Source organism: Tamandua tetradactyla, chromosome 11, assembly GCF_023851605.1.
Source record: "Tamandua tetradactyla isolate mTamTet1 chromosome 11, mTamTet1.pri, whole genome shotgun sequence".
Taxonomy (NCBI): Eukaryota; Metazoa; Chordata; class Mammalia; order Pilosa; family Myrmecophagidae; genus Tamandua; species Tamandua tetradactyla.
The window spans coordinates 26,644,430-26,663,605 of record NC_135337.1 but is presented as its reverse complement, the minus strand read 5'-3'; the positions used below and the strand labels follow the sequence as shown (position 1 = coordinate 26,663,605).

The 19,176-nt window shown below is 34.9% G+C and overlaps 1 protein-coding gene across 4 annotated transcripts in view; it reads left to right on the top strand.

Moving 5' to 3' along the window:
• The window catches only part of PTBP2 (polypyrimidine tract binding protein 2), an 82,040-nt gene that overhangs the window by 21,935 nt on the left and 40,929 nt on the right, over positions 1–19,176 (top strand). For all 4 annotated transcript variants that reach the window (XM_077120177.1, XM_077120176.1, XM_077120174.1 and 1 more), the window contains exon 3: positions 13,255–13,330. In XM_077120177.1, the coding sequence (XP_076976292.1) occupies positions 13,255–13,330 (76 nt within the window). The remainder of the gene's footprint in view (positions 1–13,254; positions 13,331–19,176) is intronic.

Here is a 19,176-nt window from a genome sequence, read left to right as displayed (position 1 = left end):
CATTTCAAACCAGCACATATACTGGGACCTGTTCTCATCTTTCCTATAGGGTAACTGGTCTTTTTTCCTAAATTTTTATAATAGTCTGTATTTGAAGTTTTGTTTCCCTTTTTGACCTTAGTCAAAATATAGGAATTACTTTGTAATTTTGTTCTAGTTTGCTAGCTGCCAGAATGCAACACACCAGAGATGGATTGGCTTTTAATAAAAGGGGATTTATTTTGTTGGTTCTTCAGAGGAAAGGCAGCTAACTTTCCACTGAGGTTCTTTCTTACGTGGAAGGCACAGGATGGTCTCTGCTGGTCTTCTCTCCAGGCCCCTGGGTTCCAACGACTTTCCCCCCGGGGTGATTTCTTTCTCCATCTCCAAGGGCCTGGGCTGAGCTGCAAGTGCTGAGAGGAGGAATGCCAAGCTGCTAGGCTGTGCTATGTTGCGATCTCATTTAAGCACCAGCCAATTAAGTCAAACGTCACTCATTGCAGCAGACACGCTTCCTAGCCGACTGCAGATGTAATTGTCAACAGATGAGGTTCACGTACCATTGGCTTATGTCCGCAGCAACAAGATTAGGTATGCTCACCTGGCCAAGTTGACAACTGAATCTAACTAACACAAATTTCATCTCACTAAACTAAAGTAATTAAATATGTTTCTATTTTTTTCTCTGTTCTTTTCATTAAAATATTGTTCTATTGTGTTACGACCAAATAATTATGATCGGTTCAGTTTCTTTTGGGAATGTGTTGAGGTGTATATTACGATCTGCTTTTGTGATCTTCATGAGTTAATAGAATGAATAAACTGCAGATACTGAAATATACATCAATTGGGATTTTTTTTTTAACTTCGATAAACCAGTATAATGCTCTGCAGCTCTGTAGAGGTATTTAAATTTTTTTCTTCAAAGCAATTATGTGATGTTTAGGAATAATTAATTTGGGAGTGGGAGAGAACTTGCACTTTATATTTTCTATTTTTTTGAATTTGAATTTCCAACTTTATATTTTTTAATTTGTAAAATGTCAACGGAGTTGCTCTGGGCAGAGACATTATAATCCATATTTTTACTTTCTTTGCATATCCCTGTATTAAAATATGCAAAAAGTTTTTTTCTAACCATATTCCATAAGTAGAAGAGTAGTTTACTAAAAGATGAGACAGGTTTCTTTGATTAGTTCTTTGGGTTTCATATCTTGGTTAATGAAAATTAGAAAACAAGATAACCACACCTGGGGATAGCTTTACTTGGGGAAGGGGGTGATGTCCATTATAGTATGTCATGTAAATATTAAATATTAAAAAGTGTTGCCAGAGTCTTTAAAAAAACATACCATTTATTTTGTAGGCAACACAAAGTTGGCTATTTAAGTTCATTAAGTTCTTATTTTTGTGTACCTTGTTTGTAAAATAATTAGCGGTAGTTTCTTAATCTACCATTTTGATTATAGTTTAAGCTCTTTAAGTATTTCTATCTGTTAATAGTAGAGTCTCTATACTTAATAAATATGAATGTTTGGTTTACTTTAATGTCTTACTGTTATTACTGTTTTTGCATGGGCAGGCACCGAGAATGAACCTGGGTCTACCTGGGTCTCGGGCATGGCAGACAAGAATTCTGCCTGCTGAGCCTCGTTGCACCTCCCTTTAATGTCTTATTTAAACCTTCTGATTGTTATTCTTTCTTTCTTATGTTGATCATTGTCATGGTTTTTGTTTGTTTCCAGGTGTAATCCATTTTAGTATCTCCATTCAGTTTCAGAAGTGTCCCATTTTGGATGATAAAATATCTGGTTGCCGTTTCCTTATACATTATTTTTTCCCTGAGATCTTTTGTTACATTCATTAGTGTTTGTGAATATATTATGAAATATGAAATGAACCCCGTGTATCTGCCATCCAAATAAAAAAATTGACTAATAATTTTGCATACAAGTATGCTTCTTTTTACCCCCCCTTACTCTATCAGAGATGGCCACTTCAATGAATTCTTTGTTTTCTCTTTCAAATAAAGTTTCACCATTTGTGACAAATACGTTTTTAGTTTTGCATGGTTTTTGAGTTTTATAAAAATAGTAAACTCATGGTGTTTACTTTGACTTGTGTTTTAATTTGATAACGTTTCTAATATGTAGCCCTGTTTTTTCCTCTGGTTGTATAATACTCATTTCTGTGTAAATGCTCTGATATATCTCTTTCCTGGTTGGTGGGCATTTGGGTTCTTTAAAGTTTTGCCATTGTGGTTATGGTTGCTTCTCTTGATGTCTTAGTTTAAGAAGCAGTTCTGTGAGCATTTTTGTGCTTATTTCCTGGTGTGTATATGCAAGATTTTTAAAGTTTGTATCTAAAGGCCTATGTTTCTGGGAATTAGAGCATGTTAAATGTTGCAAGATAGTGCTAGATTATTTTTCAAGGCATTGCTCCAATTTATGTTCTCACCAGTAATGCACAAGAGTATCTGCTCTTCCAAATTTTCATCAGCACTTGACTAAATAGTGGATTTCTTAATTATTGCCAGTCTGGTATGTAGTGTCTTGTTTGGCCTTTATTTCTATTCCCCTGATACCAACAAAAGCTAATTTGTTGAGGTATTATGTCTTTTTTTTCTTCAAAATACCCTTTGGTGTCTCTTTCTGTAAAATGTGTTTTTGTATCCTTTGCTTATTAAAAATTTGAATTTGTTAACTGATTTTGTAGTTTTATGTAGTATGGTTACTCCTTCCCTATTGATTTTGTGTTGCTAATATCTTTTCCAAGTTTTTAGCTTGCATTTCCACTTCCTTGTGATGTTTTTGGATGAATAGAAGTTATTCTTTTAATGTCTAGAATTTTGATGTATCGAGTGGCCATAGTTCCCTTTACATCCAAGTTAGAAATTATTTGTATGTTCCCATTTTTTCTCTGTCTGTTTTCATTTTTCCCTTTGGAAATATTTTAGCAATCCCTAGTAACTGTTTTGAGGTTTTCAGCTTTTGTTGGTATATGGTTTCTTGCATGGACATTTTGTGGCCACTGTAATAGAATTAATGGTTGGTTCTCTTTCTGTCTTAGTTTAAGAAGTCCTTACCCACCCCAGAGATTGTAGATATTTTCATTGACTTTTTTTCTGATAACTTTAATGTTTTTCTTTCACATTTGTCTCATCCATCAGAAAGTTGTTTTAGTTTGCGTACTTTATTTGGTGGAATCCAATTTCATTTCTTGCCCTTATAGAGCTAACCAATTAAGTAAAAATCTGCAGTGCTATTGTTTAATACTACAGGCGTATGTATCTTGGGATAAAGGTTAAGCTACCTAGACATAATGCAGAATATAGGTGTGTAAAGTTTATTTATTTCTTGTAAGCAAAAGTCCTGCAGATGTAGGACAATGGAATCACCAAACCAAGTTTCTTTAATCTTACTGCTTCAGTATTCCCTAGGCTTTTGTTCTTGTCTGCTTTGTCTGATGATGTATAATTGTGCAGTCTTACCCCCACCCCCACCCCCTTCATTTTCAACTGAAATTTATCTGTTTTGTTGTCTTGTTTATTAAATAAAATCAATTTTTTGTTTTATTGATCCTTTTCATTATATCTTTGTTTTTGTACCTTTCTTTTTCTCTGGAGGATCAAGTTCTTTCCAGGACCCTGATGTCCACATCCTTGCCCCATCTCTTTCTCTCATGGTTCCCTAGTCTGACATCTTCTCTATAGGAGAAAGTCCTTGCTTGTCCAGAGCTCAAAAATTCTTGTCAACCTCTCCTTTCTGTTGTTTCTGTCTTCTTGGCAGCTCCAGCACCTCTTCTACCTGGAAGTGCCACATGGTAGTTGGGTTAGACTATTATGACAAAATTATGGATTTTCTTTCTATAATCGAAAGAAAAAAGAAACAAGAATATTGCTGGAATAAATGTCAAGTATCCATTCATTTGTACTTATTTTTGTATTTATATTTTGTTAGTTAATTCTTTCTCTTGCTGATTACATATAAATTATTTCTTCCTATGTTAGCATTGTCTTAACTGATTCTGTGGGATGCTGGTTTCTCTTAAAGTGGTCATCGATTTGACACAGAGGGGAATGTTTCTGTGGCCGCATTTAACAAAGGACATTGTTACCAATTTTAGACCAGTTTATTTTTTTAAAAAATTGAAATAAGATCAAATGACATCTCCTTGGATGAGCCAAATTTAAAACTATATAAAAATTTGTATATATATTCTGAGTAGAGATTCTTACCCTGAGTTTAAATGATTTAATAATAAAATTTAATAATAAAAACTAATTTAATTTGTTTTGACACTGTTCCACTAATGTAGGACAGCCCTCAGTTTCTGAACTATTGATTCATTTGATTTTATATCTATTCCAAGTTAAACAACTTGGGCAGGATATTTGAAGTAAAATTTTCTGTCAATGTGGAAACGTTAACGTTACCAGTAATACAGAAGTACTTCTTTGGGGCATAATAATGGTAGGAGTTTTACTAAACGGAAAGACAAGCATAGTTTTTTAAAAAAGTAATGTAATAAATTATCAAAAACATTCTTCAGTGATTTTTATAAATTATCATAAAATTGCAAATAATTGGCATTATTTCTGTGACTTGGTTATGAAGACTGTTATTCTACTCTTTTAGCAACAGGTATGAAATTACTTATTGGGGAGGAAACGCCCACAGATAACACATAAAAAAACAGACTTCCATTGATAAAGATGCATTGCAGGAAGAAGGAGTGTCCCACACACCACCTATCAAAATTATAGACTTTCTTTTATATCTAAATAGACCCAAGATTCCAGAACTGCTTGTGATCCACTGAGGTGGAAGAATTTTGATTCACAAGCAAGCAAACATCTAAACAGTAAACAGATACTACACATTTGAAAAACATTAAGTATACTTTTAAAAACTAGGGGATTCCTTTGTTTTTGAAGACTAAGGGGAAAGGGCCTAGAAGATCTTTTTTTTATTATTATTAATTTAAAAAAGAATTAACAAAACAATTAGAAATCATTCCAATCTACATGTACAATCAGTAATTCTTAATAACATCACATAGTTGCATATTCATCCTTTCTTAGTACATTTGCATCGATTTAGAAAAAGAAATAAAAAGACAACAGAATAAGAATTAAAACAATAGAAAGAAAAAAAAACGAAAAAAAACAAAAAACTTATACCTCACATGCAGCTTCATTCAGTGTTTTAACATAATTGCATTACAATTGGGTAGTATTGTGCTGTCCATTTCTGAGTTTTTAAATCCAGTCCCGTTGTACAGTCTGTATCCCTTCAGCTCCAATTACCTGTTCTCTTTTTTTTTTTTTTAATTAATGGAAAAAAAGAAATTAACCCAACATTTAGAGATCATACCATTCTACATATGCAATCAGTAATTCTTAACATCATCACATAGATGCATGATCATCATTTCTTAGTACATTTGCATTGGTTTAGAGGAACTAGCAACATAACCGAAAAAGATATAGAATGTTAATATAGAGAAAAAAATAAAAGTAATAATAGTAAAATCAGAACAAAACAAAACAAAACAAAACAGAAACCTATAGCTCAGATGCAGCTTCATTCAGTGTTTTAACCTGATTACTTTACAATTAGGTATTATTGTGCTGTCCATTTTTGAGTTTTTGTATCTAGTCCTGTTACACCATCTGTATCCCTTCAACTCCAATTGGCCATTATCTTACCCTGTTTCTACCTCCTGCTGGACTCTGATATCAAGGACATATTCCAAATTTATTCTCGAATGTCTGTTCACATCAGTGGGACCATACAGTATTTGTCCTTTAGTTTTTGGCTAGACTCACTCAGCATAATGTTCTCTAGGCCCATCCATGTTATTAAATGCTTCATAAGTTTATCCTGTTTTAAAGCTGCATAGTATTCCATCGTATGTATATACCACAGTTTGTTCAGCCACTCTTCTGTTGATGGAGATTTTGGCTGTTTCCATCTCTTTGCAATTGTAAATAACGCTGCTATAAACATTGGTGTGCAAATGTCCGTTTGTGTCTTTGCTCTTAAGTCCTTTGAGTATATTCCCAGCAATGGTATTGCTGGGTCGTATGGCAATTCTATATTCAGCTTTTTGAGGAACCGCCAAACTGCCTTCCACAGTGGTTGCACCATTTGACATTCCCACCAACAGTGGATAAGTGTGCCTCTTTCTCTGGATCCTCTCCAGCACTTGTCATTTTCTGTTTTGTTGATAATGGCCATTCTGGTGGGTGTGAGATGATATCTCATTGTGGTTTTGATTTGCATTTCTCTAATGGCCAGGGACATTGAGCATCTCTTCATGTGCCTTTTGGCCATTTGTACTTCCTCTTCTGATAGGTGTCTGTTCAAGTCTTTTTCCCATTTTGTAATTGGGTTGGCTGTCTTTTTGTTGTTGAGTTGAACAATCTCTTTATATATTCTGGATACTAGACCTTTATCTGATATGTCATTTCCAAATATTATCTAACATTGTGTAGGCTGTCTTTCTACTTTCTTGATGAAGTTCTTTGATGCACAAAAGTGTTTAATTTTGAGGAGCTCCCATTCATTTATTTCCTTCTTCAGTGTTCTTGCTTTAGGTTTAAGGTCCATAAAACCGCCTCCAGTTGTAAGATCCATAAGATATCTCCCAACATTTTCCTCTAACTGTTTTATGGTCTTAGACCTAATGTTTAGATCTTTGATCCATTTTGAGTTAACTTTTGTATAGGGTGTGAGAGATGGGTCTTCTTTCATTCTTTTGCATATGGATATCCAGTTCTCTAGGCACCATTTATTGAAGAGACTGTTCTGTCCCAGGTGAGTTGGCTTGACTGCCTTATCAAAGATCAAATGTCCATAGATGAGAGGGTCTATATCTGAGCACTCTATTCGATTCCATTGGTCAATATATCTATCTTTATGCCAATACCATGCTGCTTTGACCACTGTGGCTTCATAATATGCCTTAAAGTCGGGCAGCGCGAGACCTCCAGCTTCGTTTTTTTTCCTCAAGATGTTTTTAGCAATTCGGGGCAACCTGCCCTTCCAGATAAATTTGCTTATTGGTTTTTCTATTTCTGAAAAATAAGTTGTTGGGATTTTGATTGGTATTGCATTGAATCTGTAAATCAATTTAGGTAGGATTGACATCTTAACTATATTTAGTCTTCCAATCCATGAACACGGTATGCCCTTCCATCTATTTAGGTCTTCTGTGATTTCTTTTAGCAGTTTTTTGTAGTTTTCTTTATATAGGTTTTTTGTCTCTTTAGTTAAATTTATTCCTAGGCATTTTATTCTTTTAGTTGCAATTGTAAATGGGATTCGTTTCTTGATTTCCCCCTCAGCTTTTTTGAATGTTGATCTTGTAACCTGCTACTTTGCTGTACTCATTTATTAGCTCTAGTAGTTTTGTTGTGGATTTTTCTGGGTTTTCGACGTATAGTATCATATCGTCTGCAAACAGTGATAGTTTCACTTCTTCCTTTCCAATTTTGATGCCTTGTATTTCTTTTTCTTGTCTAATTGCTCTGGCTAGAACCTCCAACACAATGTTGAATAGTAGTGGTGATAGTGGACATCCTTGTCTTATTCCTGATCTTAGGGGGAAAGTTTTCAATTTTTCCCCATTGAGGATGATATTAGCTGTGGGTTTTTCATATATTCCCTCTATCATTTTAAGGAAGTTCCCTTGTATTCCTATCTTTTGAAGTGTTTTCAACAGGAAAGGATGTTGAATCTTGTCAAATGCCTTCTCTGCATCAATTGAGATGATCATGTGATTTTTCTGCTTTGATTTGTTGATATGGTGTATTACATTAATTGATTTTCTTACGTTGAACCATCCTTGCATACCTGGGATGAATCCTACTTGGTCATGATGTATAATTCTTTTAATGTGTTGTTGGATACGATTTGCTAGAATTTTATTGAGGATTTTTGCATCTATATTCATTAGAGAGATTGGTCTGTAGTTTTCTTTTTTTGTAATATCTTTGCCTGGTTTTGGTATGAGGGTGATGTTGGCTTTATAGAATGAATTAGGCAGTTTTCCCTCCACTTCGATTATGTTGAAGAGTTTGAGGAGAGTAGGTACTAATTCTTTCTGGAACGTGTGATAGAATTCACATGTGAAGCCATCTGGTCCTGGACTTTTCTTTTTAGGAAGCTTTTGAATGACTAATTCAATTTCTTTACTTGTGATTGGTTTGTTGAGGTCATCTATGTCTTCTTGAGTCAAAGTTGGTTGTTCATGTCTTTCCAGGAATCCGTCCATTTCATCTAAATTGTTGTATTTATTAGCGTAAACTTGTTCATAGTATCCTGTTATTACCTCCTTTATTTCTGTGAGGTCAGTAGTTATGTCTCCTCTTCCATTTCTGATCTTATTTATTTGCATCCTCTCTCTTCTTATTTTTGTCAATCTTGATAAGGGCCCATCAATCTTATTGATTTTCTCATAGAACCAACTTCTGGTCTTATTGATTTTCTCTACTGTTTTCATATTTTCAATTTCATTTATTTCTGCTCTGATCTTTGTTATTTCTTTCCTTTTGCTTGCTTTGGGGTTAGCTTGCTGTTCTTTCTCCAGTTCTTCCAATTGAACAGTTAATTCCTGCATTTTTGCCTTTTCTTCTTTTCTGATATAGGCATTTAGGGCAATAAATTTCCCTCTTAGCACTGCCTTTGCTGCATCCCATAAGTTTTGATATGTTGTGTTTTCATTTTCATTTGCCTCGAGGTATTTACTAATTTCTCTTGCAATTTCTTCTTTGACCCACTCGTTGTTTAAGAGTGTGTTGTTGAGCCTCCAGGTATTTGTGAATTTTCTGGCATTCCGCCTATTATTGATTTCCAACTTCATTCCTTTATGATCCGAGAAAGTGTTGTGTATGATTTCAATCTTTTTAAATTTGTTAAGACTTTCTTTGTGACCCAGCATATGGTCTCTCTTTGAGAATGATCCATGAGCACTTGAGAAAAAGGTGTATCCTGCTGTTGTGGGATTTAATGTCCTATAAATGTCTGTTAAGTCTACCTCCTTTATAGTAATATTCAGATTCTCTACTTCTTTATTGATCCTCTGTCTAGATGTTCTGTCCATTGATGAGAGTGGGGAATTGAAGTCTCCAACTATTATGGTATTTGTGTCTATTTTCCTTTTCAGTGTTTGCAGTGTATTCCTCACGTATTTTGGGGCATTCTGGTTCGGTGCATAAATATTTATGATTGTTATGTCTTCTTGTTTAATTGTTCCTTTTATTAGTATATAGTGTCCTTCTTTGTCTCTTTTAACTGTTTTACATTTGAAGTCTAATTTGTTGGATATTAGTTTAGCCACTCCTGCTATTTTCTGGTTGTTATTTGCATGAAATATCTTTTCCCAACCTTTCACTTTCAACCTGTGTTTATCTTTGGGTCTAAGTTGTGTTTCCTGTAGACAGCATATAGAAGGATCCTGTTTTTTAATCCATTCTGCCAATCTATGTCTTTTGATTGGGGAATTCAGTCCATTAACATTTAGTGTTATTACTGTTTGGATAATATTTTCCTCTGCCATTTTGCCTTTTGTATTATATATATCATATCTGACTTTCCTTCTTTCTACACTCTTCTCCATACCTCTCTCTTCTGTCTTTTCGGTTCTGACTCTAGTGCTCCCTTTAGTATTTCTTGCAGAGCTGGTCTCTTGGTCACAAATTCTCTCAGTGATTTTTTGTCTGAGAATGTTTTAATTTCTCCCTCATTTTTGAAGGACAATTTTGCTGGATATAGGAGTCTTGGTTGGCAGTTTTTCTCTTTTAGTAATTTAAATATATCATCCCACTGTCTTCTAGCCTCCATGGTTTCTGCTGAGAAATCTACACATAGTCTTATTGGGTTTCCCTTGTATGTGATGGATTGTTTTTCTCTTGCTGCTTTCAAGATCCTCTCTTTCTCTTTGACCTCTGACATTCTAACTAGTAAGTGTCTTGGAGAACGCCTATTTGGGTCTAATCTCTTTGGGGTGTGCTGCACTTCTTGGATCTGTAATTTTAGGTCTTTCATAAGAGTTGGGAAATTCTCAGTGAAAATTTCTTCCATTAATTTTTCTCCTCCTTTTCCCTTCTCTTCTCCTTCTGGGACACCCACAACACGTATATTTGTGCGCTTCATATTGTCCTTGAGTTCCCTGATACCCTGTTCAAATTTTTCCATTCTTTTCCCGATAGTTTCTGTTTGTTTTTGGAATTCAGATGTTCCATCCTCCAAATCACTAATTCTATCTTCTTTCTCTTTGAATCTATCATTGTAGCTATCCATTGTTTTTTCTATCTTTTCTACTTTGTCCTTCACTTCCATAAGTTCTGTGATTTGTTTTTTCAGTTTTTCTATTTCTTCTTTATGTTCAGCCCATGTCTTCTTCATGTCCTCCCTCAATTTATCGATTTCGTTTTTGAAGAGGTTTTCCATTTCTGTTCGTATATTCAGCATTAGTTGTCTCAGCTCCTGTATCTCATTTGAACTATTGGTTTGTTCCTTTGACTGGGCCGTATTTTCAATTATTTGAGCGTGATCCGTTATCTTCTGTTGGCGTCTGCACATTTAGACAGATTTTCCTGGGTATTGGATCCAAAAGTTTGGAAGATTTTTCTGTGAAATCTCTGGGTTCTGTTTTTCTTATCCTGCCCAGTAGGTGGCGCTCGTGGCACACGTTTGTCTGCGGGTCCCACCAGTAACAGGTGCTGTGGGACCTTTAACTTTGGAAAACTCGCCGTCCGGGAGGTTCGCTAGCCGAAGCGGCTTGAGCCGGCCCGGGGTCCGAATGCAGGGAGGGTTGCTGTCCGCCGCAGCCCGGGAAAGAGCCCGTCCGAATTTCCTAGTCGGCCCGGGGTGACAAGCGTGGAGGGAGGGCGCCAGCGGCAGCATCCCGCCAGGGAGAGTGCATGTTCCCGGGGAGTCACGGGTTTGGAAGGGGCCTCCCCCACCCGTCATCGTTCTCCGCGGCCTGGGGATTTCTGATCCAATTCTCTCCGTTGGTCCGGGGGGCTGCGCGTGGTGTGGGCACCAGCCGCTGCGGTTTCAGGGGACCGCCTCTCCAATTCTCCCAGCCGGCCCGGGAAGGGGGAAGGGAGTGACTCTGGCCACTTGCCGCCCCGCTCGGTGAGGCCCGCGCGCCTCGGTGATCTCACCTGAACTGCTTCTCTCAGCCAGCCAGCCGTTCCAGGATGGGGTACGCTGTCTTTTTTATCTCTGTTGTGGCTTTGGGCGCTTTCTGTATCGTTTCTACTCCCGTAGTAGCTGTCCTGGGGAAGAAACTAAGATCCGCGCGTCTTACTAAGCCGCCATCTTCTCCGGAAGTCCCCCCTAGAAGATCTTTTAAGGAATTTTGAATTTTGTTCAGCTGAGTAAAATTTTAAGAATCTCTTCTATTCTGGTTTGATTGTTTAATCAGAATACCTGGTCTGGAGTTCTATTTATTTATTGAAGGGCTGATTTTATTCCTTCTATGTATGAAGTAACTTGACTTCAGTTATTTGGTCCAAGAACAGAGGCCATAAAAAATGTAGCAGTTATTAATAACAGCATTCTTTCATTTATTTAATCACCAGATAAGTGTAGACTCTGTGCTTGGTTGACACTTGGGAATATGATATTGAGCACTAGTAGTATAACATTTTCCATTTAACTCTTTGCACAGTTAACATTTTCCATTTAACTCTGAAGGCTGTAGTAGAGGTAGTATTTCTATTTTACCCATGGGGACTAAGTGGTTAAGTAGTTTACCAAAATTATATAACTGATAAGTGGGTGTTGAACTTTAGCACCCTTTTCCTTACACTGTTTTTGCATACATGTCTTAAAAAAAAAATTGAGAAACATTTTTTATCGTGCACAGTGAGTCAGTAATATATCGTGATTGTTCTTAAACTTGAGGATGTATCAGTATTGCCTGGAGGTCTTGTTTAAGCTCAGGTTGCTAGACCCCATCACTAGAGTTTCTTATTCACTGGGTCTGGGATAGACCTGGAAGCATGCAGTACAAACAGGTTTCCAGATAACAGAGCAGATGCTGCTAGTTCAGGGGCTACACTTTTGAAAGTATCAAATTCTGCTTATCATGTTCTTAGAAAAACATTTAATATGACATGCTGAATCTTTTGTATCTTGAAAAGAAATTAATCTTGATGTAAATATGGTATTGATATGACTTTTAGTTTTTATTTTCCTCATTTTTAAATTCTTTTAGCATTTGGTGTTAATGAATGCCAGGTTTTTATAACATTAAAGGGAGATGACCTGTGAATATCCATTTTTGTTGTAATATAATATGGCTTATTAATTATGAGTTTAAACAGAACTCAGCATATAAAGCTTGTGACTAATTTGAATTTTTTTGGACTTTCTGAAATGCTTTGACAAACTGATAGCTCCTTTATACTTTTTTTTTTTTGATGTGTACTCATTGGTTGTATAAATCAGTATTGATTTAGCTATTTTAAATATCACTACCCTGCATGTAAATACACATTTAAAAAAGTTGAAACAGTTGAGTTTGCAGTTTTAAATATTAGCCTGTTCACTTAATTTTTACTTAAAACAACTAAAATAACACTGACTTGTTTGAACAACTGTAGTTCTGCAGAACATATGAATTTATAACCTTATTCTCTAAAAGGGTTTTAGATTGTAATTCTGCTGTCTATTTATATTGACAGAAAGAAATTTCTCATCCCATACATATTTCTTTGTTTTCAATGTCATAGCGACTGAGATATATACTTCATTGTTTGGTTTTAAGGGTGATGATGTTGATGATGCTGATGATGCCATTGTCATCTCTCTATTAAACTCTGAGTTACCTGGATGAATAAAGGGCTATAGGGATGGGAAATTCACAGAATGTTTCTGAGAAAGTCAAATTGTTATGGCATTAATCTGTTAATTTTCTGAAACTTGGAGTTAAGAATTGAAGTAGCTTTTCAAAGTCTTTGATTAGGTAACCTAGTCATTTTTCCTTTTTATTGTCTTTTGGACCAGCGTGAAGGGAGGGAGGAAAGGAAATACTGTTGGCCTGTGGAAAAGGAAACAGGATAGAGTGGAAGGTGAAGTTAATTTTTGTTATTTTAGGTTCTGTTCTTGGATTAAAATTTTAACTGTACCCAATAATGTAACACTTGACATTTGCTTTTCAGTGAATGTTTGAAAAAGTTACAGATGAGTGACAGGATTTCAGGTGAACATTGTTTAACTGAGGCTTTCTTATGCTGTGCTGTTTTTGTTTTTATAGAGAGGATCTGACGAACTACTCTCAGGCAGTGTTCTCAGTAGTCCAAATTCTAATATGAGCAGCATGGTAGTTACAGGTAAGTGTTCCTTTCTCAATAATGTGTCATTATTTGCCATTTTATGGGCCAGAATATTATATCTAAAGTTCAGTCTATTGTAACAATAGCCTTTATTTTTATTTTTTACTTTTTTGGCATGGGCAGGCTCCAGGAATTGAACCTGGATATCTGGCATGGCAGGTGAGAACTCTGCCACTGAGCCACCGTTGCCCGCTCTTCCTTTATCCTGCCTTTATTTTTAAGTGCTATATTTTCAAACATTTTGGAGGAAATTTTTCTAGAATCTCTATCTGTACCACCTGAAGTGGGTGACTTTTGTAGGCAAAAAACTCTGAAGTCTGATTGTTTTTTTAAAAAGAAATTACAAAAGTTTATAACCTTTTCTCTGTCATGTTAAAAGCCCCCCTCACTTATTCCCATTGCACCACTCATCCCCATTGTACATTTCTTTTATTTTTACTTTTTGCATGTGTATATCATAAAATATTTTGATTTTAAGTATTTTTTATCCCCCGAACCTGAAGCACAAACTGAATAGAAACTAAAACATTTGATTACACAGTTGATTTTCTTTGCTTTCAACTTGTTTTCTTTGCTATAACAATATTTTAATTCTTTGAATAGATTTCCTTTCTGTTATCTACGTGGAAATTTAAGATGAACTATTTCATCTTCCAAGTCTTCAGTTGTATATGTTGAAATAATGTTTTTGGTTGTTTGTAATATCTGTCTGTGTAAACAGACTCATTTTTAGAAGTTAGCTTTACGACTCGAGGGTCAAATTTTTTGTCTGTTATTGTTAGTGAGTTTACCTTATAACCCTATTTTCACATTATTCACCTAAAATCAAAAAGTTTCTTTTTTCTGTATCTTTTCCTGAATTACTTGCTTGGGGGATTAATTATATTGGGTAATAAAAGGATTATAAAAGACTATGAAGTTTTTTGATATTCTTCTAGTAGACATTGCTTTTGTATTTACATACACCTTGGCATACACACACACCTTGACATGCACACATACCTCTTAGTAATTCAGTTAACTAAAATTATGAGGTATTATCAAGTACAGTCATGAAGATGTGTTTCATATGTGAAAATGAACATGTCAACACATTATTACAGATTTTTCTGTATAGTGATTACAGAGCGAAATAGCAAAGCCATGGTTTTGGTGATATACCAAATAGGCTCAACTATTTGTAACTTTGCTTTGTCAGTTTCTTTCTTTTTTAGAACAGTACGTATGGTAATTGATAAGGAAATGTCTTTAAAATTAATATGTAGGACCATGGCGGCATAACTGCTACCAGCCTTCCTTACCTTCCCTAACGCAAAGAATAGATACTATAAAACAATGGGAGAACTATCTGAAATTGATTTGCAAATGGGACAAAATCATAAAAAGAAAAGGGCAACATATGAAGTAAGTCCCATGATCACTCAACTTTCTGCCTTGGGGTGTACTACTATTGGCACAGGGAAGTGGAGCCTAAGCAGAGCATCGAGGTCTCACTGAGCTTGAAGAGGTTGAGATTGGAATTCAAGACTGCTTAAGCAGCTGGATTTTTACAGCCGTCTCCTGGAGAAAAGAAGATTGTCCAGAGGTTTAGGAATATGGCAGGGGAGCAGAATTTGGCGAAGGAGATTCACTTCATTCAGAAATTTGGTAACAGCTGAGTTATATGTGTTTAGGTGGAGACTCTTGAAGGACTCTGCAAGAAGAGGTAAATGGTGATAGCAAAGGTTGTGCAGTACTTGTCATTGAACTTCTGGAAACCCTGAATGGACATCTTGCCAAGCATCTTGAGCATTCACTGTAGACTGCAGAGAAGCCAGGCTTATGAGAAAGAATCACACTTTATATAGTAAACGCCATTCATAAGACTAAGTTAAATAACTAACATTGTCTAGGCTAAAGGATTCATCATTAATTTAATTGCCTACCAAAACAAAACGGCACCTTTTAAAGACGATGATATAGAAAGGTTCTGACTATAAATGACAGAATTCAAATGAAAAACTCAGTGGATGGGTTATCAGTTTGGAGATAACAGGTTATTGAACATAAATACAGATGAGTAGAAATTATTCAGCCTGCCAGAGAGAACAAAATATATCTCTGCAACAACCAAGCAATGACAGTCAAGCAGAAAATGTGTAATTTGAGCCCCAGAGGTGGAGAGAGAATTGATTCCCGCTCCCCCCAAGCCGCAGTAATGTTCAAAAACTAAAAACTATAGGAAAAGACCAGTTTGTGTTCTAAGAAGCTCAGTAAACCCCAAGTAGGATAATGGAAGAACCACATCTACATACATAAAGCCAAAATATTGAAAACTAACAATAAAAAGGAAATTTTAAAATAGGAAAATGATACTCCTTAATTTCTGTGTACATGAACATGGGGAAACTAGAGAAAAACAGAAATCTACAATTGTGATTGGATATGTTAAGAGTCCTAATAGTAATTGACAGGATTGTTAGACAAAAGAGTAATAATAATGATACATAGAAGATTTGAACAATGTGGCCAGTTATCTTGGCTTAATTCATGTTACAAAACTATACCCAATAACTTATAGAGTACCTTTTTTAAGTGTTTATAGAATCTTCATCATAGTAGAAAAAATAAGTGATTGAAAGCTTATATGGTATCATAGTAGAACTAAATTAGAAATCAAAGCAGTAAGAAGTCTAGAAAATTACCAGATATTTAGAAATGAAACTTCATAGTCCTGAACAGCGCATGGATCAAAGGACAGGAGACATATCTGACTGAAAAAGAAAGAAAATGTATAACATGTCAGAGTTGTTGGGAGAAACCTAAGACGTGCATAGAGAAAAATACATGTTTTTAAGTGTGATTTGTTATACGAAGGAGCTTGACGTCACAGTTTTTGAGATATATGTGTTCCATTTGTACTTTAGGGGTTGTGGCTTAGTACTATTCAAAGGGAGGACAGTTAAAACTTTTTCAATCTGTAATGAGGTCCTGAATTTTAGGGTGTTGGATATAGGATATGGAGGAGATGATATCAAAAAATTAGAAGAATTTGTAAGGTATATGGAACTTGAGGAGTTTGGGAGGAGTTGATGAATGATGGTACCATTAACTAAAGAAAAAGTGAAACATAATTTTTTTGGTGAAAAGAAAGAATAAAGGAGATATGTTACTATCTTGCTTTGGGATTGTGTATTTAACATACTTTGTGACTGAAGAATGGATCCAGTCTTTTTGTAGAGATTGAATGAAATGCCATAAAGCCTTGTTTTTGGATAAATTTACTTGTAATCAATTTATGTTACCTGTATGCACAGAGAAAACACCAAGTTTTAAGATTTTTCTGTTTCCTTTCAAGAAAGAAGAGTGTCTACATAGTGTTTTAATAGACAACAAACAAATCTGAATACTGTTACTTTATGAACTAGCATAGAAAACCTTTAAAATCCAGTGATTATGTTGCCTGAAATACATCATACTTTTATGATCATGATGCCTCAAAAAAGGAACATTTACAGACAGTGCTAAAAAGACACTTAAATGATTATCAAAGACAGAACATGGTTTCATTTCTATGTTCCAACTTATAACTTTATTTAAAAATGTTTCTTCTGATTTTACTGTGGTATAATAGCATCTGTCTAAACAGCCTTTTCCTTATCTGCACAGAGTTCCTTTCTCTACATTTATTGAAAGGTGCTTTATGAAAAAAAAAATATTAGAATTGAGAAAAATTGATGCTTTTGTATACTTAATCTCAGTAAATATTTGATAAATTGATACATTAAGACTGTTTTGTAATAAATTAGTTCCTTGAGGAGAAATAAAATGAAATATTTCAAAATCATAATGGTTCCACCTATCATTGGAATTGGATTTTGTTGTAAGGAATTTATAGCTAGTTGGCAGAGAAGAGGAGGCTTGACAGTTGTTAAGGTATGATGACCTTTATAATTTTTTATATAGCTGTGACAATGGAATATGCACTTAAATTAGGTATACATATTCCTGCCAGTACTGATGATCATTCTGGAATAGTAGGGCTTGTTCATTATTGCTGAAAGTGTGATATTTTGTTTTATATGAAAGAACTGAAATCATTCCGTAAATTCTGGTAATGTTGCTCAGAATTCTTTAGAATTTTCATTTTAATTTTTTTTTACAGACAGGCATTTTTGATTTGATGTCATTTCGTGTTATTATAATGCTTTCCCACACATCATTTAACAGTTTGAATGTTTTTGAAGATTTTAGCAACATGTCCTCTTGCATATAGAGGTAATGAAAGCCTTTCTCTAGTTATCTTCTGTATTTTTCCCCTCAATCTAGCTCATCCTAGGGTATGAAGCTACCTAGAAATGTGGAGAGTTATAACTAGATTTTACAATAAGCCTTACTGGCAATGCTTTTTTGAGTGGTGGCTATTATAGTTAACAATCAGTAGAATTATAGAAGATACTATTTGTATATACCTGCTTTTTTAGTTAACTCTTTGATATTTCTGTTTTCCCATAAAGGAATGCAAAGAGACTAGCATTTATTTTTCTTAGCTTAGATTCTTTTAATTCTTTTTATATTTTTATTTTTTCTAAAGCCAGGAGCTTCCAAATAACTGTGCTTTACCCTGAAGTTAACTAAAACTGCTTAGAGTTATTTTACGTCTCAGTATCATATTTGATAAAGTAAGTCACCAATGCTTTTGTAAATGCTTGAGTCTAAAATACCAAGTTGCTAGGTTTCATCAGACAGATAGAAGTATGAAGTTTTGAAATGTTGGCTTCATTTTGGTACACAGTTAAAAATACAGAATTGGAATGTTGCTGAATGAGTATATGTACAATATTTGGCAATGAATAAGGAGAGGGTTCAAGGTAGGTAACAAATGAATCAGGGGAGTTAAAAAACTAGAATTGGAAATTGTTAGGGGGGTCTTTGAGAATGAAGAGATTTGGTAAAGAAGAGAAGTCTTATTTGGTTACTGAAAGATCTGGTGATTCAACAAGGTGCCTGTGATCTTGGTGAGACACTTTTATGTGAACACTGCAGGTAAAAGCCAATGGAGGTCAGAGATCAGTCAGGAGGACAAAAGTGATAGATTGTTCATAGAAGATGTTGACTTCAGAATTGAGGAAGAAAGCATCTTTTGAGTTTGGAAGAAAATATTCAAGTGGAAACAGTTTAAAAATTTTAATTCTTTTTAATTATGAGTAGATGAACATCCTCCCTAAGCAAAAGGCTAAAAAGGATGAATAATATATGGGAAATGGTGTGATTAAAGATTCTACAATTCAAGTGCATAAGTATAAGCATTATTTTATGCCTTGTTAGTTTGAGCATAAATTCTTAAAAATCTTTTTAATTGCTGTTGGTTTTATATACCTAAACCAAAAATTTTGGGAAACTGAAGGTGAAAATTAATTGAAAGAAATCCTTATTATTCTACCTTATCTTCTGAAGAATCTGAACTCAGTAACCTAGACAGCCCAGTTCTTCTTACTTCTAGATAGGTAATAGATATCCTAGGCTTTCAGAAGCTGAGAGCCACACTTTTTCCTTTGCTCTTCCTCATTTCCAGACTGGGATTTTTTTTTTTAATGTGTGAAAATAAGTTTAGTTGTATGATTAAGGAAGTCCCTATTGCCCAATTTCACATTCTCATGGTATCAGTTAATATGAAGATTTTCCTAATATTTAGCAGTATGGTATGAATATTTGATAGCCACATTCTTTAAAGCTATTAATAGAGAGTATCCGGTAGTGTGAAGAAAGCATAGATTTTGATAGTTGAAAGATAGGTGACTTGATTTTTTTTTTAGGAAAAAAGGCAGATCTACTCTAGGCCATTGTGTTTAATGTGAAATTTG